This window comes from Puma concolor, chromosome D4, assembly GCF_028749965.1.
Source record: "Puma concolor isolate L17-30 chromosome D4, mPumCon1.1.hap2, whole genome shotgun sequence".
In the NCBI taxonomy this organism is placed as follows: Eukaryota; Metazoa; Chordata; class Mammalia; order Carnivora; family Felidae; genus Puma; species Puma concolor.
Window position 1 is genome coordinate 44,131,854 of NC_141679.1, and position 26,631 is coordinate 44,158,484.

The following is a 26,631-nucleotide window of genomic DNA, read 5'->3' on the forward strand; positions in this document are numbered from 1 at the left end:
AACTAGTGTTCCGTTGTACACATAGACTATAGTTGGTTTAATCACCCACTTGTTGAGGAATAGAATGGTCATTTCCCATTTCTGGTTGCTACAAATGAAAATGCTGTAGGTATTCACGTACCCTTCTTTCTATGGACACACACTTTCATCTTTCTTGATTAAACACCTAAAAGTGAAAGGGCTGCGTCATATAGTAGGTGTTTGTTCAACATTTTAAGAAACAGCCAGACTGTTTTTTAAAGCAGTTGACTACTCTACATTCCTGCTGGCAGTATCTGGCATTTCTAGTTTCTCCACATCCTAGGCAACACAGACTATAGTTAGTCTTTAATTTGAGACCTTCTACTTGGTCTGTAGTGGTTTCCTGTTGTGGTTTTAATTTGTATTTCCCTAATAGCTAATAATGTTGAGCATCTTTTCTTGTGCTATTTGCCATCCTGATTTCTTCTTTGGTGAAGTGTCTATTCAGTTTTCTTCCCTTTTTTTTTTTTTTAATTGGGTTGTTTGTTTATTGAATTTTGAGAGTTCTCCATATACCTTAAAGGCAAGTCTTTTATTAGATATATAATTTTCAAATATCTTGTCCCAGTCAGTGGATGTCTTTTTTACTCTTTTAGTGTTTTTCAAAGAGCAGAAGATTTTAATTTTGATGAAGTCCCACCTATTATTTTTTTTTATTTTATAGATGGTTCTTTTGCAGTTGTATTTAAGAAATTTTCCTACTTCAGGGTCCCAAAGATTTTCTTCCATGTTTTCTTCCAGAAGATTTATATCGATATTGTATGGATTTAGGTTTTACAGTTAGGTCTATCATTTCTTTTGAGTTTGTTTTTACCAAGGGTGTGAGGTATATACTGAAGTTCATTCTTATGCATATGGTTACCCAACTTGTTCCACTACCATTTGTTGAAAAGATTATTCTTTCTCCACCCAATTGCCTTGGCACCTTTGTGGAAAATCAGTTGTCATTATATGTGTGGGTATATTTCCAGACTATTCTGTTTCAGTGATATATTTGTCTCTTTACATCAATACCACATTCTGCCCAACACCCTATGAATCATGAGGTTTTCCAGTCTGGCTGATAGGAACAGGTGCTATTCTGTACCCTGTGTGAGCCCCAGAAGCTGCTACCTCTAATTCTTTCCCTTTTCCCTGCCTCTGGTAGTTCTTCACAGGCATGCACTGATGTGGATTCTATTGAATACGCAAGGCGGACCTTCTGCAGATTTCTGGAATTCATTTATTCATTCGATCTCCCTCTCTCTTTCTCTGTCTGTCTCTCTCTCTCTCTCTCTCTCTCTCTCTCTCCAGTTCTCTCTTCTGTGATAGTCCATTCTGTAAACTCAAGCCACCTTGATCTCCTGTGCTTTCAGCTCCCTCTCCTAAACTCAGGAGTCCACTGGGCTGCACGTAGGTTTTCCTGTGTTGCAGCCTGGAAACCCTCTCAAGGCACTAAGCTGGGGAAACATAGGGCTCACCTTGTTTTATTTCCTATATCTCAGGGATCAATGACATTCATTGCCTAATATCCTGAAAACCACTGCTTTATACATTTTGTTCATTTTTTAATATTTTAAGCAGGAAAGTAAATTCATTCTTTTACTCCATTTTGCTTGGAAAGAGGCATACATATATGTGCAAGAGATATATATATATATATATATATATATATATATATATATATGCCTGTAGATGTATACACACACACACATATATATTATGTGTATGTTTTAAATATTTGCCTAGACTAAGCTGATACCCAAATTTTGCAATCACATTCTAGAAGTATTACATAAGCACTTTTAAGAGATAATGTTTTACAGGCTTGGCAAACTATAGTCCCTGGGCCGAATCTAGGTCACTACTTATTTTTATAAAGTTTTATTGGCACACAGCCACACCCATTTATTTACCTTTGTATTGTCTATGGCTTCTTTCATACCATAATGGCCAAGTCAAATGCTTGTGACAGAAACCATATGGCCTAGAAGACATATGCCATATGCGGTGCCCAAGTCAGAGACAGTCCTCCTGACCTCTCTACTGGAAACTCATGTTAGGCTAGTCCCACAGAGCCAAACAGCACAGCCTTTTCTCATACCTTGTGATTTACCAAGAGAAGAGCGATTTAGGCATTCCAACCTGGGTTTGCAAAGTAAAGTTTTTCCAGGAAAGAAATCATTGTGCCTGGCCGTTCTCCCCAGCCAGGGCTCAAGGGTCACAGCCAACACACACAGTAGCATCTCAGCAGCGTCAGCATGCTCCCCAGGGCCCTGCATGGTAACAGCCCCACCTCTCAGAGCCCTTCCATCCCTGGAGAAGCCAGACAGGGAGGCCAAGGGCCACACACCACAGCCGGGCAGTGGTGTTTTCCTTCTGGCCACCTGAGACAGGTGGCCTGCCCATTTTCTTCTCTGTTCATTTGAAGTGCCCAGAATTGCACAGCCTGGCTGGTATAGATGCAGTTCCTACAAATCCTACCACGTCAACGAGGGAGCTGTAGCTGGAATATACGGGACCCAGGTCTGGAGCCTAAGGTGGAGTTTATATTGTTCTCATACAAACCCCTGAAGGTAGGAGGATGTTTCAGAAAACAGTTGAGTAAATATTAATGTTTGAAGTTGAAAGCCTTGGTAAAGGGCCTAAGAAGGGACTATCTCAAAGATAGATCAATTTGCTCCTTGAATAAATATTTATTGAGTGCCTATTATGTGCCAGCCACTGTGCTAGGGCCAGGGACACACAGTAAATAAGATAAATCTAGCTCTCATTCATTCAAGAAAAATTTATTGAGCATTTCCTATGCATTAGGCACTAATCTAGATCTGAAGAAACAGTAATGAAGGACATTAACATGTGCCCTCATGTGGTCTGAATTCTAGCAGGGGCACTTCGAGTCTGGTAGGGAAAGTAATTCAAGTAGGAAGACTATGATCAAAAGAGTAAGAACTGGTGCTTTGGGGACACTTGAGGAGGGGATATTTGCGCTGGGATTGGAAGAGAGGCTGGAAGTTATGAGAGAGCATTCCAGTCAGAGGAGTTCCAGAGCATTTCAAGGCAGAGGAACCAGCAGAGGTTCTAAAGCAAGAAAGCCTAGAGTATTTGAGGAAGTGTCACAGCCATAACTAAGGGCAGAGTGGCCTCAGATGAAGCTAAAGAGAGAAGCAAGAGCAAGTTTCTGGCACTCTGTGAGCCCTGGTAAGACTTTCACACTCTGCACTAAATGCAGTGGGAAGTCTCTGAATGGTTTAAAAGCAGGAGAGAGACATCATCTCATTTGTGTTTTTAAAAGCTTGTTCTGGTTACTGTGACGGGGATAGGTTCTAGGGAAGAGACTAGATGGAGTCCACCATTCAGGAAGTATTCCAGGTAAGAGATAATGATAGGTGAGAGTAGAGAGCTGGAGAGAATGGAAAGAAGTGAACTAATTCAGGGACATGTAGGACATAACACTGATAGGACATGGCAGATAGGTTAACATGGGAGGTGGGGGTGGGCAATAGTAATCCATACAATTCTCAGTAAAGCTCATGTACCTCCTATGTGATGATGACACATTTCAGACCACTCAAGTCAACATGTTGTAATAAAATGGAGAGCTACCTAGGTGTGTGACTGCAGAGAGCATTGGTGTGAAGAGAAGGACAGTCAAAGCTTCTGTTATTAAATCCTGGTTCATTTCCTTAACACACCTGTCCAGTTTCCATTCGATGCTGGGCCTTGTGCCCTCTCCCAGCCTTAGAGGATCTCAGAAGCAGTAGGAAAGAGAGAAAAGTCAGCCATGTGTGAGAAAATCTCTGAAGAGTTGCAAAAAAAAAGCCAGGGGAGTGAGGACCCCTTTCTCTGGTGAAGGAAAATCAGCAGGCTTCAGAGAATTGTTCAAACTCAGTCTTAAATGATGAGTAAAAGCATTCCAAGCACTGAGGCAATAGACACATACTTACTGAGTTCCTTCTGTGTTCTGGGGCACCATTGAAGGCACTGGGGATGTAGCAGGGAAGAAAATAAAAATCCTTTCTCTCACATAGCTTTCATTGTACTAAGGGAAATAGAAAATAAACACAATGACGTAAATGACACAGTATATTAGAAGGTATGGAAAGTGGAGTATATTAGATAAGTGCTATGGAAAAAAATAGAGCAAGAAAGATGGAAAGTGCTGATATGGGAACAAGGATGCAATTTTAAATTAGATTGGCAGGAGAAGGCTCACAAAGAAAGTAATCTTTGAGCAAAGACTTGAATGTGAGCTATTGAGCCTTGCATACATCTGGAAGAAAAGAAGAGGGGAGATGAGGGGAGAAAAGGGAAGGAAAGGGGAGAGGAGGGAAAGCTGTGGAAAAGCCAGTGTGGAGTCTTTGAGGCAGGGACATGCCTAGTGTGTTCAAGGATCAACAAAGAGGCTAGTGTGGTGTTGCCGGAATGGAGTCATCGGGGTTGTGTGTGAGAGACAGAAGATCAGAGACGTAACAAGGCTGAGGGCAAATTGTGTAAGGCCTTGTAAATGGTCATGTTAAAATAACGGTGAGAGAAAAAAACTATAAATGCCCAAATTTATAAACAGACTCAATATCGCATTGAGCATCATGGGCTTTTCCAGGATTAGGCAAGGGCAGGCAGAAGTGATTTCTTTTATTGGAAACCATGCAGCCAGCTGAATGTTATATAGCTGACTCTAGTAAAACAGAGGTTTATCAGGCTGGCTCTGGTACAAGCCAATATTGCTGACTTAATTTGACTCACATGTGTTGGGCACCTGCTACATCTACCTGGCTCTGAGCTGGGCTTCTACAGGCACGTGCCTGGCCATTTCTTTCATCAAGGACAAGGTTCCCAGTTGCACGAGAGTCACTGAGAAGTTAAAAAAAAAATGTCCTAGGGGCACCTGGGTGGCTCAGCCAGTTAAGCATCCGACTTCGGTTCAGATCATGATCTCATGGCTCATGAGTTTGAGGCCCCGGTTGGGCTTTCTGCTGTCATTGCAGAGCCTGCTTCAGGATCCTCTGTCTCCCTTCTCTTTGCCCCCACCCCTGCACACGTGCACTCTATCTCAAAAACTAATAAACATTTAAAACCCAAAAAATGTCCTACCTGAGACCAATTAATACAGAATTTCTGGGGGTGGGGGTAGACATCAGTCCTTTTGAAAACTGATTCTCAGAGCTTGAATGGACTTTAAAAGTCACTTCTGCATCCCTTTCTACTCATGTAGAGACTGATATGGGAAAATGGGAGGCTTTATCATTTAGAAAATTTTAAACTGGTATTCAAGCCTCCTTGCTATTCAGACCTACCCTCTACATTTATCCTTCCATCTTATTCCTATCTCAAATGATCCCTCCATTCCAATCAAAATGTTCCCTAGTAATTGCCATGGCTTTGAGCTTTCCTTGCCTGGAATACCCTCCCCTGCCCCTTCATTTCTGGCTGTATCCTAGAAGTCTTCAAGGCACAGTTCAAGCCATTCTGTGAAACCTTCTTGCAGTGCTCCAGCCTGAACTGATCTCTCCTGCTGACCTCCTGAGGCATCTACTCCAGACCAGGGTTGGGCAAACTTTTTCTGTAAAGGACCAGATAGGAAGGAAGTACTTTATGCATTGAGAGCCATAAGACGCCTATCGCAAGGACTTAACCCTGAGGTGTAAACAGCCATAGACCGTAAGAAACAAATGAGTGTAGCTGTGGTCCAATAAAAGTTGATTTCCAAGTATCCAGACCATAGCTGAATAGTCAACCCCTGCTCTAGACCACTGATAGGACACTGAGCTTTCCACATTTTCTATTATTAAAGGTATTTCTCATTTGTGTCAGGTCTCCCAACTAGATTCTAGGTCCTGGAGAGAAAAGAGGCTGTCTAAATAGTCTCAGGTGATTTAAAACAATGTTAGGTAGGGGCACCTGGGTGGCTCAGTTAAGCGTCTGACTTCGGCTCAGGTCATGATCTCATGGTATGTGGGTTTGAGCCCCGCTTCGGGCTCTGTGCTGACAGTTCAGAGCCTAGAGCCTGCTTTGGATTCTGTGTCTCCCTCTCTCTCTGCTCCTCCCTCATTCATGCTCTGCCTCTATCTCTCAAAAATAAATAAAAGTTAAAAAAAAACTTTTTTTAAACAGGGTTAGGTAGCAGGGCCTTGGCTGAGAAAGCCTCTTGAGTCATTTCCATCTCATTTCTATTACAATTATAACTTTATCATGTGTCCCACATACTTCCACCCTCGCCCCACCCTGTACACTTCCTGATTATTCTGGTACAGACTGGATTGAGCACTTCCTGCACCCCATTATGAGGCAATTCACACAGCAACAGTCAGTGAGTACCCTCGGCCACATCTGTTGGGAAACCACTTTTCATATGATTGTTTGGAAAACGAAGATCATCACTGTTTCCTCTCTAAAGATAGTTATGGGAACAGCAAGTTCTGATGGCCAAAAGTTAGGTAAAAAAATTAATCCACAATGGGGGACCGCCCCATCAGAAATTACAGACATGGCAAACAAAAGTGATGCAGAGAAAAAAATAGGAAAGGGCTAGCATACTTAATGAGGAGAAGGATAGAAGTGGAATTTATCCTGACCCTTTTTGAAGAGACATGAGTTGGCATCTGTTTCCTCATTTATATGGAAAGCCTGAGGTTTTATGTCACAAGGAAAATGCTTTTGATTTCCTATAGCTTTGCCCACAAAAAGAATATGCTTTGCTATTAAGAAGAAAGGTCAGCATTTGTGGTTGTTATGGCACATGCTTATGCACTTTTGTCTTTTCTTTTTAATAAAATCCAAAGTAGAGAATAGAGACCCCATAGGGACTGCAGGAAGCTCTGTAGCACATATACTATAAAACTGAATCAGTATTTCAGAGGGCATTTATGAGGAAGCCACAGGAAGGAGCACTGTGGTTCTTTAGATTGGAGTGAACATCCATAAATTTAAAAAGACACCAGAGCATAAGTGACACTTAAAATAGTTGGACACAGAAAGCGAGGCAGTAAATCTCCCTGCCTGGCCACTGTTCCAAGCCACAGCAAGCATCCAGGCACGAGCTTATTTTAAGACTCCAATAGTCAGGAAATGGGGACCTTGAGAAACTTACACTTGCCCCTGCCCTTTCCTGGCACAAGGACACAGTTCGCAGACCCATCTGCCCTCCCCGCCATGTTTAACAGGAATGACGTGAATGAGTCGGATGTCCCAGAAATAGACTGGTATTGAAAGTCCATCAGTGGGAAAATGAGGAACTCTCCACTTTACCTAATAAATCCTTCCTCAACCCCGAACTGGCTTTTGAAAATACTGACTCTGGTTCCATGCCTTCCTGCATCTATGTGGTGTAGAGGCAGTTTTACATCGTGCCCAGAGGCAGATGGTGGAAGGGAAGACAGGATCATGAACCTAAGACCCCCTGCCTTGGTTCCCATCCTACTTTGTACAGTGAAGAGCACAGGGGTAGTGCCTCAGTTAGAAGACCTGTTACCAAATCCTCAGTTATAAATAATTGTCTTAGTCCATTCAGGCTACTATAACAAATGCTACAGAATGGCAGAAATTTACTTCTCAGTTCTGGAAACAGGAAGGCAAGAATCATGGTGCCTGCGTGGTCATATTCTGGTGAAAACCCTCTTCCTGGTTCATAGCCAGCACCTTCCTGGTGTGTTCTCACAAAGTGGAAGGGGCTAGGGATGGATCTCCATAGTCTCTTTCATAAGAACACTGACCTTTCCATGAGACTGCCACCCTTATGATTTATACACTCCCGAAGGTCCTCTGTCCTAATACCATCACACTGAGCATTAGTATTTCAGCACATGAATTAGGGAGGGGGGACACTAACATTCAGAACACAGCAATAATGCCCATCTTGCAGAATTAATTATGATAAAGGTTAAGTGAAATCATATCATATGCAACCTGCCCAGTTTAATCTTGGTACAAAGTGGATACTAACTTATGTTAATTTCTTGCCTCTATCCTTTGCTTCCCTTTGAATCTATGAACCAAGAAGTCCGTTCTCTTCTTCACTGTGGTCTGGCACAAGTTCTTCTTTATAGGATCAGAGTTTGTTGCCATTTTGAGCGTACATCACTGGCTAAAAATCATTCAGGGTTCATTCTATGCCAGATGCTGGGTTGGAACAGATAAGCACAATGTAGGCCCCCTGACATCCAGAAACTTCTTATCTAGTTAGAACATATCAACACAGAAGGAATGATAAGAAAGCAGTAGAAGTTGACAAGGAGAAAGAATAAAAAGCACTGAATGGTTGCTCTGTGAATTTGGAATAAAAGACCAAGGTTTCAGTTCTCTTTTGAAAGTTCTATTCCCATCTATCCACCTCAGTCCCATGCTCTGTGTTGGGGCCCTTCACGTGCACATTGGAGTTTGCACATCACTGTGGTTAGGAGTGCAGACTTGGTCAGAATGCCTGGCTCGGCTGCATGGTAACAGCTGTATGACCCTGAGCAAGTTCTGGAAGTTCTCTCTGCCTTTGACTGTAAAATGGAGGTAATAACTGCATATACCTCCAGGGCTTTTGAAAGGAGTAAATGAGGTAATACGTATAAAGTGCTTACAATGGTGCTTTGGCACACAGTAAATGCTCAGCTAATGCTAGTCATTAGTATCTTGGCAGTACATGCTCTTGCCCCAGCCCTCCTCTTCTTGAAGTGGGAGAACCAAGAAACTTAAGAATGCCCTGGGGATACTGTATTATATACCTGAAAGTTGCTAAGAGAGGAAATCTTAACCGGTCTTCCACAAAACAGAAATGGTAATTAGGTGATGGAGGGGTTAGCTATGGTGGTAATCATTTTGCAATAAACAAGGGTGTCAAATCAACACGTGTTGTACAACTTAAACAATGTTATATGTCAATTATATCTCAATAAAGCTGGAAAAGGTGGGGGAGTGGGGGAGAATGCCCTTAGGGGCCAAGTCCTGAAGGCAGAGATGACCTACCTTTCCACTAACTTACCCATTTTATGCTGTTCATTTTCCCTTTATTTACTAGCTAATTTATATATTTACTAATTTAACATACTTTTTGGTCAGGTTCCCTCAGACAATTTCAGCCTATCTCAGATAAATTAAGCAAGAAAAAGGGAAGGGCTTTTGCCCACTACTGAAGCAAAAGGATGAAAAGGGTGTGAACTTTGGAATAGGACTTGAACAATGGTTAAGTCACATAACCTTTATGGGCCTTCCTTTCTCATGAGTAAAATGGGTTGATAACCCATCTCTGAGGACCAATTTGAGAGTCAAATGAAATTAAATATGTAAAAAATTTTTGTAAACTCTAAAGTACTCTATGAGCCCTCATCCTGAGGCTAGAGGTAAGGATGGAGGTAAAGGTGGGATTTCTAGAACCCCAATGAGAAGGCAGAACCTCAAGGATTCTGGACTATTTGAGAAGACCCTAGCTTCCAGCCGAGAGCAGTTTCCTTACCTGTTTCTCTTTGCTACGTACTGGAACGTAGATTGCATTGTTGTTTTTTTAACCCTTGGGAGACTGTTGCTGATAAAATATAGAGGACTCAAAGCACCCGAGCTGACTTCATGGAAAAGTGGGACCTGAGCAGCACCAGGACTTACGGGATTAGACAGGCCAAGAAAGGGACACCGGTGTGAGTTAGGCATCCCTCATGAGAGACAGGGAGTAGTATAAAGCAGAAGACACAGTCCTATTCTACATCTATGGGCTTGGCCCATGGAATACAGATGCCTGGACTCACTTGTTGTTTCTTGAGACAGAATGGAATGGAATGGAATCAAAACTCAGCCAGGATCTTGTCTCGTATCAGTCACCTGTTGCCACTTGTAGGAGGTTGCAATCTTTTATCTTTTTGTGTGTTATGCCTGCTGTGTTCAGGAAAAGTTTGGAAAAGCAGAGTTTGGAAAATATTAGGGAAATCAAGTTTGTTTAACCTCTTACCAGAATTAGCTTCAGTTTCTTTTGTGAAGCAGAATTATCACCCGGCTTCTGCTTTGTAGTACCTTTTTCTCTCCTGAATAAGAAGTCATTCCCAACACACACACATACTCCTTAACTTCTTGTTACCCATGGATATTGGCCTTAACACTAAAATTTGAGGGCTTCCTTTGACTTTAAGGCTCTTAGAGCTTTAAACAAAAAAAAGCAGCCCATTTAATTGTTCTTTGCTCTTGAAAGGAAAACAAAAAAGAGGAAGGTAGTTTTCTTGAGAGCATCAGTTTTAATGTCCTCTTTTATGTCAAAAAAGTACTTTCTAGATACATAAGAAACTGGGAACACTGGTGCCCTGTGAGGAGAGGAACCATGTAGCTGGGGAAAGATGAGGGGGAAATGAGAGGGAGAATTTCAGCATTCCATTTAGCTACCCTTTAAATTTTGAATCATATGAAGTATTTCGAAGTATATCTATTAACTATTCAAGAATAAATGAATAAAATCTGGGCTGGAAACCTAGCACAATTCCACAAATATTTCATACACCTCCACTCTATGCCAAGAATTCCACATCTTGGGGCCCTGGGTGGCTCAGTCATTTGAGTGCCTGACTCTTGATTTTGGCTCAGGTCATGATCTCACAGTTTTTGGGATCAAGCCCCACGTCAAGCTTCACACTGACAGCATGGAGCCTGCTTGGGATTCTCTCTTTCCCTCTCTCTCTGCCCCTCCCCCACTCACACTCTTCCTCTGTTTCTCTCTCCCTCTCTCAAATAAAAAAAAAGAATTCCACATCTTGATCATCACTCAGCTTATGCTCTAGGTCTCCCATTCTATGGAGACACAGGACAAACAACTTGGATAAACAACTTGGACAAACAACTATGGATACACAGGAAAACATCCTCCATTTGCTGGTAGAAAGGAGAGCAAGGCAGTGAGTCAGAATCACATTTCAGCTCCCTTAAAATCCTAATGAGGTTACACACTGGTATAGTTGGGTTCTGGTTTTGTTTCAGTGTTCTCATGGGTCGTCTGAGAGAGAAATTTTGCCAGGATATCCCCATGCTAGGAGCACACGTAGCATTCCTAAATATAGAAGAGGATTTGCACCATCTCTGAAAACCTACTCAGCTGAAAAGAATTTTGTTGACCACTTGCTGTTCCCTATCCACTACAGCCTGTCAGAGCAAATCTTAGAAAGTAGATTCAGTCCAAAGGGAAGAAATGATGACAATAATAATTGTACTCTTATTCTAGAAACATAACCTAGTAAGATGTCTGTATCTGTTTAAAAGTCTAAACTCTCTTTCATCATTCACCTTTACTACTTTATCTCTGAAAGGTACGTAGAAAGACAGGTTTCGTTCCAAAAACATCATTCTGTCAAGAACGTTTTTATGTGAAAATCCATTATGATTATGGAATTCTCCATTTCTCTGCGGGCAGTGCCAGCTCAGAAATAATGAGCTCCCTGTGTCTTTTGTTGCCAGGAGATAAGACCAAAAATTCATTCAAGGCCCTTTCTGGAGCATGGCAGGGACCGTCGTGTCTAATGTGTGACTCTTTGAAATGGTATCAACAGAGAGAAGCCGGCACAAGCTTGTCTGTTGTCCTGCCAGCTTCCTGAGCCCAGGAGAAGAATTAGGCCCAGAAGAAAATGACCACAGTGTTCCTATATGAACAATAAAGACTGCACCCCCTCTTAATTATTTTCCTTGTAATCCTGCTATTCTCAACTTTAATGAACTTTTGCGGTATCTCAGATCCTTGCTCAAAGCCATGCTTCAGGGAGTGACTCGTCACAGTTAGCTCTGAATGTAAGTCAGGAACATAGGGAGGGCCTCGAGATTTGGGGGAAGATTCTTCTTCTAAGCACACTGAAATCATTCATAAAATGGTGGAGTTAGAGAGAAAATATGATACAAAGTGAAATTGGAGGTAAAAATAAAACAAAACTTTTGTTTAGAAGTCTTTACAAACTTTTAACTATAAGCTTTTTATATTCAATAAAGCAAAAAACACATCCCATTCCATGACTTTTGAAGGATTTTCCCTCCTTTCTCCACCCAGATTGTCCTCTGAAAATGTCTATTTATCCATTAAACACTACAGACAAAACCTGTAACATAATAACTTTGTTTTACTCAAATGCTGCTATTTTTCCTCAAATCTTTAAAAGTACTTAAAATCTGATGAAACGTATGAGAAATGAAGCTCCATCAACCCCATGTTCTCAACCGTCAGCAATTTTACTGCTTTGGGTGCTGGTGTTTATCAATCCCCCAGTCCTCTAAATCCTAAGGCCTTGGCAGATAGAGAAGGTTTTTCTCCCACACCAGTTGTTCTATTTCTTGATTTGGTATAAGAATTGCTTTTTTCATTACCATACTGTTATTTTGACATAATCTCCATTTCACAAAAAAGTTGGAAGTATAACATAAAGAATTTTTTCTACCTGGTCCGAATGAGTTGACAGCACAATACCCCATCACCCAGTGTACATTTCCTTCACGTTGTGGCAGTTGTCCCAATAATGTCCTTAACAGCAAAAGAATCTGTCCCGAATCCCATGCTGCATTTAGTTTTCATGTCTCTTAAGTCTTCTTCAATCTGGAACAGCTCCTCAGGCTCCCTTGACTTTCATGACCTTAACCATTTTGAAGATTATGGGACTGTTATTTTATTTATTTTTTTTTTTTCAACGTTTATTTATTTTTGGGACAGAGAGAGACAGAGCATGAACGGGGGAGGGGCAGAGAGAGAGGGAGACACAGAATTGGAAACAGGCTCCAGGCTCTGAGCCATCAGCCCAGAGCCCGATGCGGGGCTCGAACTCACGGACCGCGAGATCGTGACCTGGCTGAAGTCGGACGCTTAACCGACTGCGCCACCCAGGCGCCCCAAGGGACTGTTATTTTAAAATATGTTCCTCAATTTGGATTTGTCTCAGGTTTCCTCATGATTAGATTCAAGTTATGCATCTCTGGCAGAAACATCACAAAAGTGATGCTGAACTCTTCCCGTTACACCCGATCACATGATCATGATTGCCATTGTACCACTACGGTTCATGTTAATTCCAATCACTTGTTTAAGGTGGTATCTGCCAGGCTTTTTCATTCTAAAGTTTCCCTTTTTGCCCTTGTAATATGTATTTTGGGAAGAGATGCTTTGAGACTATGTTAAATATTCTGTTCCTCATTTAACGCTCAATTGATTCATTTACTTATTTATATCTGCATGGACTCACAGATTCCTGTCTTATTGAATGGGCTATAATCTATTGCTAGCCTGTTTTACTTTTATGCAAGAAATTTCTCAGATTCAGTCATTTAGAGCCTCTTTAAGGGGACTCCTGTACCCTTTGATATGTCCATATGAATCTTTGATAATTTCTTACTCTCTGTCTCATCCTGAAATTTACCTGCTCTAGCCTTGGAGAATTGATATTTAGAAACCCAGATCTCGGACCCAGGTCTGTTCATTGCTTTTGGAGTATCACTGCTCTCAATCCTTCTCAGTGCAGAGAAATGAAAACTGTCTGCCTGTCTGTCTATCTATACATATACACATATACACACGTGCAAACACATTTGTTTTATTTCTGTGTCTGTATATTGGGATTCATGAGTCCTTCCTTACATCTCCAACTATTGTCCAACACCACAGTATTTATTCTGTTTTTTACCCTTTCAATATTTGCAATTATCTGTCTCCCACTACCCTTAATGTATATACTTATTTAATCAAACCCTCTCAATATAATCTATCACCACTGTCTCTACCCCCCACAGTTGTGGTCTTTATCCCACTCAGGGTCTGACACCCCTCACCAAGCCATCACCACAATCCTCAGGTAGATGCCCTCTTCACTCTGCTCAGGCCTAGTGCCCCACTCTGGTCTACCATGACTTCCCACCTCCTCCCTATGAATGCTGCTGCCTTCTTTGGCTTCACCTGGTGGCTTTTAGACTTAATTGTTTAAGAGGGGAAAACGGAAAGAAATGGCTGGTGTAAGAATTTCTGAACAGAAACCAAATTGCTTCCAGGCTTGAAAGCTAGAGGGTAAAACAGGTAGAGAACAAAAGGGGGCTCTGGACAGTACCTCATCTTTGTATTCTGTGTTGCAGGAAGGATCTGCTTGGCCGGATCACTGGTGACCACCCTCTAAGCCAGGCACTTTTTATAACATCAAGTCTTATGTAGCCAGGGAGTACTAGCATGTTTTATGTTTCTGGATTTGAATAAGAGAATGCTATCATTGGTACCTTTTCCAGCCCTGCTCTCTAAGTCTAATTTTTTTATTTATTTTATTTTTTTTTAGAAGCTCTTATCCTGGGGACCATGAGCTTTAAGAGGCTGTAAGCTCCCTAGCATATGTGCAAACCTACTTTTCTCTAATAAAACTTTCTTCAGATTCTCAAAGATATCCATGACCCAGCAACACTAACGACTTGCTATACATTAAAAGCTCAAAAACAGATTCAATCTTACTAGTAAATAAATGCAAATAATAATTAGACAATATTAATTAAATATGAGGAGATTGGCAAAGATGAAAAACATTTACAAAATCTGTATTAGTTTCCTATTGCTGCTATAACAAATTTCCCCAAATTTAGTGGCTTAAAACAACATAAATTTATTCTTTTATGGTTGTAGAGGCCAGAAGTCTGAAATGAGTCTTATTTGGCTAAAATCAAGATCAGCCAGGCTGTGTTCCTTCTGGAGTCTCTATAGGAAAATCCATTTCTTTACCTATTCCAGCACCTAGAAGTTACTTACATCCTTTGGCCCTCTTCCATCTGCAAGGCCAACATCTAGCAACTTCTTCACATCTCTCTCTGACTTTGGCCCACTTCCTTTCCCATTATAAGGACTCTTATGATTACATTGTGCCCACCTGAATGATCCAGGATAATCTTCCCTTTCATGATCCTTTCAAGATCCTTTCTTAATCACATCTGCAAAGCCTCTTTTGCCATGCAAGGTAACATATTCATAGGTTTCAGGGATTAGGATGTGATTATCCTTGGAAGATCATTATTCTGCCTACCAACCACAATATCCAGTAATCATTTGGCATTTACTGTCATCCATTGTTGCCCAAGGCATAAATTAGTATAACATTTCTGGAGGTAATATATTTTTAAATGATGCTTATTGATCCAGCAATGCTACCTCAGTAATGTAACCTAAGAGATATCTGGATGCAAAGATTATATATACTAAGAAAGTTATTATACCTTAGTTTATATTAATGGAAAATTGGAAACAATGTAATTATGTATAGAGAATTGATTAAACAAAAGTTCTGATGCATTCACACATAGAATCTTAAGCAGCAATTTAAAAGATGTAGACCTATATTCATTGATGAGACTGAGATTTATCAACGTATTCAGTGATATATGCGCACATGTATGATTCGAAGAAACAACATTCATACGATTAGGATTGTTTTATTTTTTTTTTAATATTTATTTATTTATTTTAGAGAGAGAGCACAAGCGTGGGATGGGCAGAGAGAGGGAGAGAGAAAATCCCAAGCAGGTTCCTTGCTGTTAGTATGGAGCCTGACCCGGGGTTGAGTCTCATAAACTGTGAGATCATGACCTAAGCTGAAATCAAGGGTCAGGTGTTTAACCAACCGAGCCATCCAGGCGCCCCAGGATTATTTTATTCTTATATTTATCTGAATTTCTAACCTATAATGAACATGCACTGGATTTTCTTTAAAACAATTAATTGAGCCTGTTACATAGCAAAGAAGGTATTGAATTCATCTTTCTTCTCTTGTGAAAATGGCAGTTGTCTGTAGAGGTAAAAATACATCCTGCACAGGCATTTAGTGGTTTTACTACACTGTGTGGTTCTTAGCATACAGAAACTCTAATGATCTCATACGCTAGACCAGAGTTGGCCCTTCGGCCAAGTCTAGGCTACCACCTATTTGTAATTAAGGTTTTAGTTGGGCAGAGCTATGCCCATTTAATTCCCTTTTCATTTATTTATTGTCTGTGGCTGCTTTCAAGTTATAGTGGCAGAGTTGAGTAGTTGTGACAGAGACCATATGGACCACAAAGTCCAAAATATATATTGTGCAGCCTTTAAAAAAAAAATTGCCCACTCTTGCTCTAGACTTTCTTATCAACAATGACAAAAAAATCTTTCTACTGCTTAGTTTTTAAGAAATTATTTTGACAAAGAGATAGCAATGTGTGAGCACCTTATTGTAAACACTTCTCTTTCAGTCCAACCCTGCAAAATCATAATCCAAAAATGCATTTTAGGAGAAAAAAAAGTCTCCTTACTATAGGAAGAGTTATTTCTTTCCCTATTTCCTGGTATTTCCCAGCTTTAGTCTTTAGAAAGCTCTAGGAGCCAAACAGTAGTGGAATGCTAATTGCACCTTTTAACGTGGAGTGTAGGTACCGGGTGAGGTTACTGAATAACAGGCATTACCTATCCCCATGGTACGTGTTTTTGCTCTCCCCAAGCCTGGATCTTTAGCCTTTCATATCTCTACTGTCCTTGGAATGCCTTTGAGAGCTCAGTGGAAACATTAGTTCTCACTTCCATCAGTTGTATAGAGATTAGGCAAATAGCCCTGTTTCCTCTCCCATTCTAGACCCTCTACTTTCACCTGATGTGAGTGCTTGGAGAATAGGAAAGCCCATAAAGAATGAATTTAATCAATAAGTTCTCTGTTCCCAGCAAAGCATCATGCCCTCTGCCTCACTCAGGGCTACTTTGCCTAGAATCCCAAGTTCCCTAAGGAGACTGCATTGGTTTTAGGGTCTCTAAGTCCAGGTGATTCTTTCCAAGGTCAGATTTGCCCCGAGGGTCTGAACTTACCACTTCAACCTTAAATCACCAGGGAGCACACTAAATGTTCCAAGGGAGTCTCTGCACTGTAGAGGACCAAGGCAGATCTGAGAACCAAACGCAACGAGGATTAGAATCCAAAACAGTATCAGAAATGTATGTTGCGAGACAAAGAGCAGGCATTTGGACAGCCACTCTCTGCTCTTTAGATCCGTGTCCCATTGCCGTGATGGCTTTTTCAGTCAGGGTTGTAGGTTTCTGACCTCCTCTTCATAGGACACCTCTATTTCTGGGCCCTTCACAAACTACACACTCTTCCTGCTTGGCTGCCAAAGGCCAGACATCACCTGCCAGAACATATTATGACACCAGCAGAGTTAGCCAGCAGCATTCTTGCAAACACTCACCACCAAATCCCTCCCATCTCTCTCCTTTCTCCCTCCACATGGCTCGCATCCCTGCTTCAGCCCGCCTGCTTAACCCTCCCCTTATTCACCTCAGTCACATTGTTTATTATTTTCTTTACTTTGTTGAGGAGTTTCTGGAGTCTCAAGACCCAGGAGGCTTATGTGGGAATAATAAATTCAGGCAAGGTCTTCATGCTCTCCCAGCAGCCCCACCCCTACCACTCACCCTGGAAATGCTCCCCCAGCAGCCCCACCCCTACCGCTCACCCTGGAATCCCTCGTCAGCAGTTACTCCTTCCTGTGACTTGCCGCTGAACTCTGTGGTGTGCCCCAGTCAGGCCTCTGAGGATACCTGCTATGAATATTAGCCATTCTTCACATCCACTGCTGTTCTGTGGCTTTGGTTCAGCAGAGGAGAACTGAAATGGGGTGTGTATGGGGCTGTGAGCGAAGGCTCTTTTCTTGCGTGTGTGGGTTTTTATTTATTTTGCAAAGACTCTGGCCCATAAGCGAGCCAAACCTAGACTGAGTTCATGAAGGCATGTTGGCTCTGAGCTGCTGCTGGCTTTTGTTTTTTTCCCCAGCCTAATCTGGATGTTTTCTAGCTGGCCTCTCCGTTGGCTGGCATGAGGGGGTGAGGACGGCTATATTCTGCAAGGGAAAAGAATATTCATAGAGTCTGAAACCATCATTTCTCACAGCAGTAGCACCTAGATTATTACAGAGGACTTCTTGAAAGCCCTGAAATATTGTCCCCATTTGGGCCAGATGTGAAATAGCAGTCTCATTCCTTACACAATCTAGACTTGGTGGCTGTAACCTTTAAACACAGAGAGGGGGGTTCAGACTTGGGACCCTCCTCAAAAGTATGGTATGACCCAAGCAAGATCCACATTCTGGGCTTCATTAAAAGGCCATCTCATCAGTGGACTGAAACTCCCTTCCTCTGCTCCAGACAGCCTCCAGCCAGGCCTCCTCTGGGGTCACCCCAGTCTTTCCTCCTGCAGGCCTGGTAGCACCTGCCAGCAGCCTGAGGGTAGAGTCAACCAGGGACTCATAAACCCAGAAATTTGAAACTTTAAAAAAAATGCTGATGTGTTTTTAAAGGTGCGTTTCATGCCAAGAGCCTGCTGGCAGAGAAGGACACATGGGAACTCTGTGTATTATCCACTTTAGATAGTTTCAATCCCCGTCAACACTAATGTGAATTTAAAGAAATTGGACCAGTTTCCAAACCCCCACCCCCAGGTAGCCCAGTCAACCCTGGATAAGCATGTTGTTCAGCAGTGCCAAACTCTAACTTAGACAATGCAATTATATTTTCATAGCTGAGACTCTGTACGTATGGACATCATAAATGGCAATCCCCTTCCTTACCTGTAAGAGAATAATCAGATCCTAAGGTACTGGCTGAGGGCAGTAGCCAAGCAATAACCAACCCATTTTGGAGAAGGCAAGGCTTTAATCAAGTCATAAATCTGGACGGAGCTACTTTTCATGCTGAGAAATATATCAAGTTCTTGTACCAGATGCCCAAGAGCATGGAGACATTAGCATACCCCCTGCCAGTGGAAACCCAAAGCCTGCCCTAGGGGTAAAAAGACATTTGGGGAATGGAAAATGGGCTTGTATAGTTCCTTTTCTTCCAGGAATGTTTTAAAGTTAGTTTTCTTTGGGCAAATGTACATGGGAATAGTCTTGGCCTGCTTATTCGACCAGCTTATTGGGAGGTCCCAAAAATCGGAGTGAAAATTAAAGTTGTGTGTCTTCCCCCACAGCCTTCTGGGGTCCAGCTGACAAATGGGGAGTAAGGAACTGAGTTTTTTCCGATATGAATTAATCATGTCTTTCAGCCTACTGCCTGGTGCCAGTTCCCACCCATTCTATGCTGCTTTAGAGACCATCTCTCAAACTCTAGGGAACACCAAACCTGAAAGGAGCAGCCAGAAAATGTGGAGAGGCAGCCTCTCTGCTCTCGTCCGTCACCCCATGGCCTTAGAGTGAGGCCAGTGCGCACCGTATACCACGCGCAGCATGGAGATCCCTCCATAAATTTAAATGGCTGAGCATTTTCCAGTTTTGTAAAATTAAATTAAGGAAAGGACTCCCAGACTGACTCCACCAAGTGCCAAGTTTCATCCCAGCACACATCATTTTTATAGTAAGTTTTAACTCCGTGAAAAATACAGGATTATAATGGAAATGCTGACAGGCCCAGAGCCAGCTCATGAAGTAATAATGCCACGTCTTTAATATTTTTACACAGCACGTCCTAATCTGCCACAGCTTTCTTTGCCTTTAGATAGTGGTTAAATAAATGAAACCCTCCAGAGCACTAGTTTTTTCTCCTCCTCTTTTAGACTGTGTCTTCCATTTTCAAACCATTGTTCCTTCTGGGCCTCTTTCAGTCTATTTACAGTTTTTGCTCTATACAATTGGTTTATCAAGCTCAGGTGCCTTTTTCTGAACTATTTGGCTGCCGAGGGAGGAGAGATGGAAGAATTTGCACCCTGAACTCTTGCCTTCTTCTCATGAAGGCTAAGAGCTCATGGAATTCAACTCTGGATATGTGTCTCCCTCAGGTGATGAGCAGCTGACAAATGCCCGAGTTGGCTTCATCCATCCTACAAGGAAGCCCATAAATCGAGCTGCTTGCCTCTCTCTCAGCCGACCAGAAATCCTACTGGTTTTCAGCCCTTCAATTCAATGACAATATCCACTAAGTAATGACCATCATGAGTTCAGAGCTTCGCTCTAGACAGGTGCCTCAAAGGCAGTCCTATCTTCCCATCTTTAAGGTAAACCAGCATCTTCCAAAGGGTGCAAGGAAGTGGAAGCCAGGGCCACCAGGCCTCCCAGTTTTCTTCCCCCATGTTTTCCTCGTCTGTTGAATCAACCTGTTTCCCTGAGTGGGGCTACTTTAGTTGCAGAAACCAATGTGAAATAGACAAAGATGAAGAAAGTCAGTGAGGTCAATTTGACTTAATCAGGGATGTCAACTAGTGGCAGGTTACAGCTAAACAGACTCCCAGAGGATGCAATTTCATATTTAATTTGATTTTCTTACTGTGCACCTCTCCCTCATTCTAAACTTTTATCACTCTCCAGTCAATGTATTTAAAAAAAAAAATAGTAGGTGAAACTAGGAGGAAAAACCCTCACACAAGTATGAATCACACCTGGCTTTGGCTCAATTTAGAGCCACAGTAGACCTAGGAATGGAGGCCTAAAGGCAATATTTTCTTTCACTGGTTGAAAAGGATTGATAGAGAGAGGCTTTCTGCTGCCAGAACTCTCATTAGCTAGGCAGGCTTCCCAAGCACTGCTTCCTCCTCAGACACCTAACCAACTCAAGACCTGTAATAACGGAGGTCTGAGGAAAGAGAGCACTGTCATTCCCTGCTGATTGACTGTTTCCTGGCGTAGGCGTTGCAGTCGGGAGGACAGAAATGGTCAACGTTCATGTGTCCGGGAGGGAAACAGAAAAGGAGATGCTAGCCCCTGCATGAAACATTGTCAACATCCTCACTGAATCAGAGGGGGCAGGGGTTCATTACGTGGTCTCTCTGAAGGTGTGGAACACGTTAGCCCCTGATTTTGGTGTCCTTGTGAAATGGCACACAGAGAGATTGCTCACCTTCAAAAAATGATTGATACCTCTTTTACTTTAGCAAATGAGAAATGTCCGTGACAGAAAGGAACCCCTGTTACAAGCCAGGTTTTCTCATTAGCAGTGAAACATGGATAATTATTCACTGGGAACATACACTGTGGGAATTCATGTTAGATTTCTTATTTTGACTATTGCGGTGGGCAAACCTCAGAGACCACTGTGTACGCATAGAGACATGCACATAAATATGTACATAAAAGCACAGAGGCCTGCATCACACGTGTTCTGGGGAGGATACCACTTCTGGATACAAAGTAAGTCTTTAAAGAGAATGAGAAAAGCATTGAAAGACAGATTAGTGATGGAAAAGGCAGATGGCCAGAAATTTTGTTCATTGGCTTTAGTTAATAATTAGTTTATTTTGGTCTTGACTTTCCCTTTACCTTTGAAAGCAGACTTCCCTAATAGCATTTTCAATGCATGGTGAGTAGTCACACTTACTAGAAGTACGTTCTCTCTGGTCACTGTACAGATGTGAAGGAAAACACAATAACCTATATAGCAGGACACTGGCCCTGTAAAGGAAAGAATATTTAGGACTGTCATAGTTAGGATATGCATTCAACAACCTATAACAGCCAAAATCACAGTCAGCAGGACAGGAGTGTATTTCTATCTCACTTGGCAGTCCAGAGGAAGGCATTCCAAAGATGGTCACAACCTACCATGTCATCTAGGGACCCAGACCAAAAAAAAAAAAAAATTGGCACTCCTATCACTGGGACATCTAACACCTGGGCCAAGATGATTCACTCCACATACATGGAGGATAGAGGAAGGGGTAACAAGAGCAAGCCCTTTTCTTTTATTTATTTTTTTTTTAATTTTTTTTCAACGTTTATTTATTTTTGGGACAGAGAGAGACAGAGCATGAACAGGGGAGGGGCAGAGAGAGAGGGAGACACAGAATCGGAAACAGGCTACAGGCTCCAGGCTCTAGGCTCTGAGCCATCAGCCCAGAGCCCGACGCGGGGCTCGAACTCCCGGACCGCGAGATCGTGACCTGGCTGAAGTCGGACGCTTAACCGACTGCGCCACCCAGGCGCCCCAAGCCCTTTTCTTTTAAAGACATGTCCCAAGCAGTGTATACATCACTTTCCCCCTCATCTCACTGAAGGCAGTTGTATGTCCTATACCTTATTGCAAAGGGGGATGGGAAATGTCTCCATTCCAGTCAGCTATATACCTGAAATTCAGGGGTTCTTTTACTCCAAGGAAAGGACAGTTATGATAAGATCACTAGCACTTTCTGCCATACAGAGCAACTGAACCAAAGTTGTGGGAATCAAGAGTGATAGAAGTACAAATGAAAGTGACCTCTGACTTCAACAGGGCTAAATGAACGAAGGTGAACCTATGAGCAGGAATTTGTAAGTTGGGCAGGTTATAAAGCGTTTGAGGAAAGATCTGAAAGTAGGCTGGAACAGTAAATTTTTTTAATGTGTTAAACCCTTACAGAAAAAAACATAGAATGAGCAGAATATGTGAAAAGCAACTCTTTGGGGGGCACCTGGGTGACTCAGTCGGTTGAGCGTCAGACTTCAGCTCGGGTCATGATCTCACAGTTCGTGGGTTTGAGCCCTGCGTCGGGCTCTGTGCTGACAGCTGGGAGCCTGAAGCCTGCTTCAGATTCTGTGTCTCCCTCCCTCTCTGCCCCTCCCTCGCTCGTGCTCTGTCTCTCTCTGTCTCTCAAAAATAAATTAAAAAAAGAAAAGCAACTCTGGACGCTGAGTTGCTCATGATGATCGATGATTTAGACAACAGAAATATGTTTTTTTTTCCTTTTTATTATGGGTAATTTTGCATATATGCAAAGTAAACAACATTCATCACCCAGCATCAATAAACATGCTGCCATTTCTGTTTCACTTGTACTTCTACCTCTCCCCCCCAATTAATTATTCTTTAAGTGAACTATACATACATTAAAATGCTCAAATCTTAACCATACATTTTTGACATTTATATTTTTGACAGCTACACATGTCTAACTATATCCTTGTCTGACATATGTTTTTGAACATGTGATATTTTTTTCAGTTTTCTTTCTCTCTTTGCTTCACTCTGGCAATTATCCATTCCTGCATCGTCAATTTCACAAATTTTTTTCTCTAGGATTTAAATTGTATCCAGTGAATTCTTCATTTCATAAGATGTATGTTTCATTTCTAGAAGTTCATTTGATTCTTTTTATACCTTCTATTCTTATCTGCATGTTTTCCTTTAAATACTTAACATATTTTTAACATTCTACTTTAATATCCTTGTCTGGTAATTCTATAATCCCTATAATTTCTAGATTTGTTTCCACTGACTGAATTTGTCTTGGTTATGGATCAGATTTCCTGCTTCTAGACTTATCAGTTAACATTTGATTGAGTGCTGGATGGTATAAATTTTGTGTAAGTAGGTATCTGAATTTTATTGTCTTCTAGAGATTGTTGGATTTTCTTCTGTTAAACAGTTATTCAATGTTTAATTTTGACTTTCTTTTTAATTTAAGCATTATTAAGGCACCTCTAGAGTAGTCTTTATTGTAGCCCCTTCTAGGGTTTCTGTTGAATACTCCAGATGATCAACAAGGATATTCCAATCTGGCTGGTCAGAATTTCAAGGTCTCCCAGCCCTATTTGAGCTTTGGGAACTATTAGACTCACAACTCCTTAGTTGATCTTTGCTCAGCTTTATAGAGTTATGCATTATATCTTTAATTGAGCAGATTGTCAGGATGAATTTATGCAGATTTCTGGAGCTCTTTTTCTATGTAGCACTCTCATCTCCAAAATTCTCAACAACATCTAGCTGCCTGAGCCTCTTTGAACTGTATTCTTTATCTCATCAATTCATTCAGACTGCTGTGCTCTGCTTGGGATAGTCCTCTGTTATGGGTTGAATTATGTACCCCCAAATGATATTGAAATTCCAAACCCTCTGTACCTATAAGCCTGTAAATGTGACCTTATTTAGAAATAAGTTCTTTGAAGATGATGAAGTTAAGATGAGGTCATTAGAGAGGGTTCTAATCTAATATGACTTACAAAAAGGGGAAATTTAGACACAGAGACACTCAAGAGAAAACTCCATGTGAACGTGAAAGCATGGAGTGATGCATCTATAAGCCAAGGAACACCAAAGACTGCCAGCAAACCACAAGAAGCTAGAAGAGAGGGGTAAAACAGATTATTCCTCACAGCCATCAGAAGGAACTAACACTGTTGACACTTTGATCTCAGACTTCTAGCCTCCAAAACTGTGAGACAATAAATTTCCATTTTTTAAGTCACCCAGTTGGTGGTGCCTTGTTATGGCAGCCTTAGAAAACTAGTATACTCTTTAAGGCTTTAAGTTTACTGACTCATTCCATCTCCCAGTTTCTGTTGGAGCCCATCTGATGAATTTCTTATTTCATTTTTTATACATTTCAGCTCTGAAATTTATCTTTATAGTTTCTACTTCTCCACTGAGATACTTTATTCATTTATTATGAGTGTATTTTCCTTTAAGTCTTTTAACATATTTATAATAGTTGCTTAAAATCATTGTCCACTCACTGAAACATTTGCATCTCACAATTCATGCAATCCTGAGAGAAATTGCTGTTTGGGTATGGGTCACATTTCTTCTTGTATAATAGTTTTTATTATATACTGAGCATTATAAATGGTATATTGTAGAGACTCTGGATTCTGTTATGTTCCCCAGAAGAGTGTTCATCTGTCTTCCTTGCAGTGAACACCAAGTGAATTTTCTACTCTGTTCTTTCAGCTTCTAGCTGCTGTTCTTTTGCTGGGTCCCCTGGGGTTTGTATACTAAGAATTTGGACAGGATTTATGTAGATTTTGAGGTTTATCCCCACTGTGACTCTTCCAGGATTTTCCCCTTAACTTTTCAGCTGTTCTAACAACCCCCAGACTCTGTCTTCTGACATGTCAAGCCACCTCTCTGAGCCACATGAGGTTTGAGGAATTTGCTCAGGTAGCAAGCTACAAGCTGGCAAATCACACTTGTTGCAATTCCTGAATTTCTAGGATAGATTACCCTCCTGTTTCTGTCACTGCTTTTGGTTATTCTTCATTGCTTTCAAAGAGTTGTTTAATGGGGGTTGTCGTGGTTATTGTTTAGATTTTATGATTGCTATTTGCAGGAAGGTTAGTCCAACCAAGTTATTCACCATTACTGGAAGCTAGAATCCCCAGTCAATCTGAAGAGTTTTCTGGCTGAGATCTACTCTGTTCTTGTTTTGCTACATTTGAAACATTCCCATTCACCCTCTTTAGTTTTTCATCTTCTTAATAACCCAGATGTTGGTCTGCTTCTAAAGATTGAAGACCCAGAGGTAAATTTTCTTTTAAATTCAATACATGGGTGTGCATAGCATTGAATAGGATATTTTGATCATACACTTCTATTTCTGATTCTATTAACTTGGAAGTTTGATCATTCAAACATGAGTGAGGATGAATTTACCTATTGCCTGAGCAGGGAGTGGAGCGATTGTGGGGAAAATGTTTGTTTATTCGGTTATTTTTGTAAACAAATGAAGCCATTCATTCATTACACAAATTCTTACTAATCACTTATTTTCTAACAACTAGTTTCTGTAATCTCTCTCCTCTCTGGATTTCCATGATATCACATAGTCTCAATTTTTGTCCTCTCACACCATTTCTTCTCAGACTTCTTTAATACCGCCTCGTTAGTCTTCAATCACTGAATGCTAGAATTCTCCCACTGTTTTGTCCTGAGGCTTGATCTCTTTTCATTGAAGACTTTCTCCACACACATGTATGAAATTGGTTCCCCAAATTTGTAGCAAATATCAGACTTCCATTTTTATCTCCATCATCTTGATGGATTTTTCTGTACTCTGGTTCCATCACAACCTTTAAATGCTTAAAACTAAACTTGTGCTTAAAACTAAACTCATCCATCTCCAGGGGTGGAGATAAGCAATAGCTTCTCTTCCTGACTTACCTTAATCAACTAAGCCACCCAGGCACCCCTCAGTTTACCTTAATCCTCAATAACTTTCATATGTAACATCTCTTCCATGAGCTTTTCATTGGCATAGTTCAGTATCACTACACAATGATCTAAGCCATATAGATTGAATAGTCTAATTTACCCTTGGTACTTGGCTATTGGGGAGCAGGAAGAAGAGGGTGAGGATGCTGAGTTTGAAATGATGTTGGGAAATCTAGGTACCTTAAAAGGACCTTAAACGTTATCTAATTCAGTGGTTATTAATCGTAGAATCTTCTTATGCAGAAGCCCAATATATTTGTTTATTATTGAAATGGAAATAGAATCCCCAGAGCCCCACCTTATGCTGATTTCCTCTCAAAGGCCCCTCCCCAGGTACCTCTGCAGCCCCTTAGGGACCCAGGAAACTATCAATTATAAAACCGTTGACTCAGTCAAAACTCTCATTTACAGATTAGAAAAATGAAACCAGAGAACCCTATTGAAATCTAAGCTTCTAATTGAGAGTCATGAATCTGTGTCAGTGCATTTGAGAGTGACAAAATTGCTTTTCTTTTTAAAACTTTCTACAAAACTGATTTGTATCCTGATAGGTTTCAGAATGAGAGGCATTACTAGGAAGACAGCTGCTCCATACAGCTGTCTTCACTGCTGCTACTCATGAGTCTTTCTCAAGTTGTAAGAACTTCATGTCATGGCAGCCCTGATGCCTGCCCTTAGAAGGAACTCTGCCCCATCTCATCCGCACTGAGAGCACTAGGCTGGAAGGCCCTGGGAGCATGTCCAAGACTCAAGACCCAGATGGGCCAAGAGAGATG

The 26,631-nt window shown here is 41.4% G+C and overlaps 1 protein-coding gene across 6 annotated transcripts in view; it reads left to right on the top strand.

Moving 5' to 3' along the window:
* Nucleotides 1-26,631, top strand: part of ADAMTSL1 (ADAMTS like 1) — an 885,884-nt gene that overhangs the window by 820,116 nt on the left and 39,137 nt on the right. The window contains exon 25 of one of the 6 annotated variants that reach the window (XM_086685377.1): nt 11,413-11,945. The exons of the other annotated variants lie outside the window; for them this stretch is intronic. Coding sequence (XP_086541503.1) covers nt 11,413-11,549 — 137 coding nt within the window. The 3' untranslated portion in view covers nt 11,550-11,945. Of the gene's footprint in view, nt 1-11,412; nt 11,946-26,631 lie in introns of those variants that run through there. 6 annotated transcript variants of the gene reach the window in all.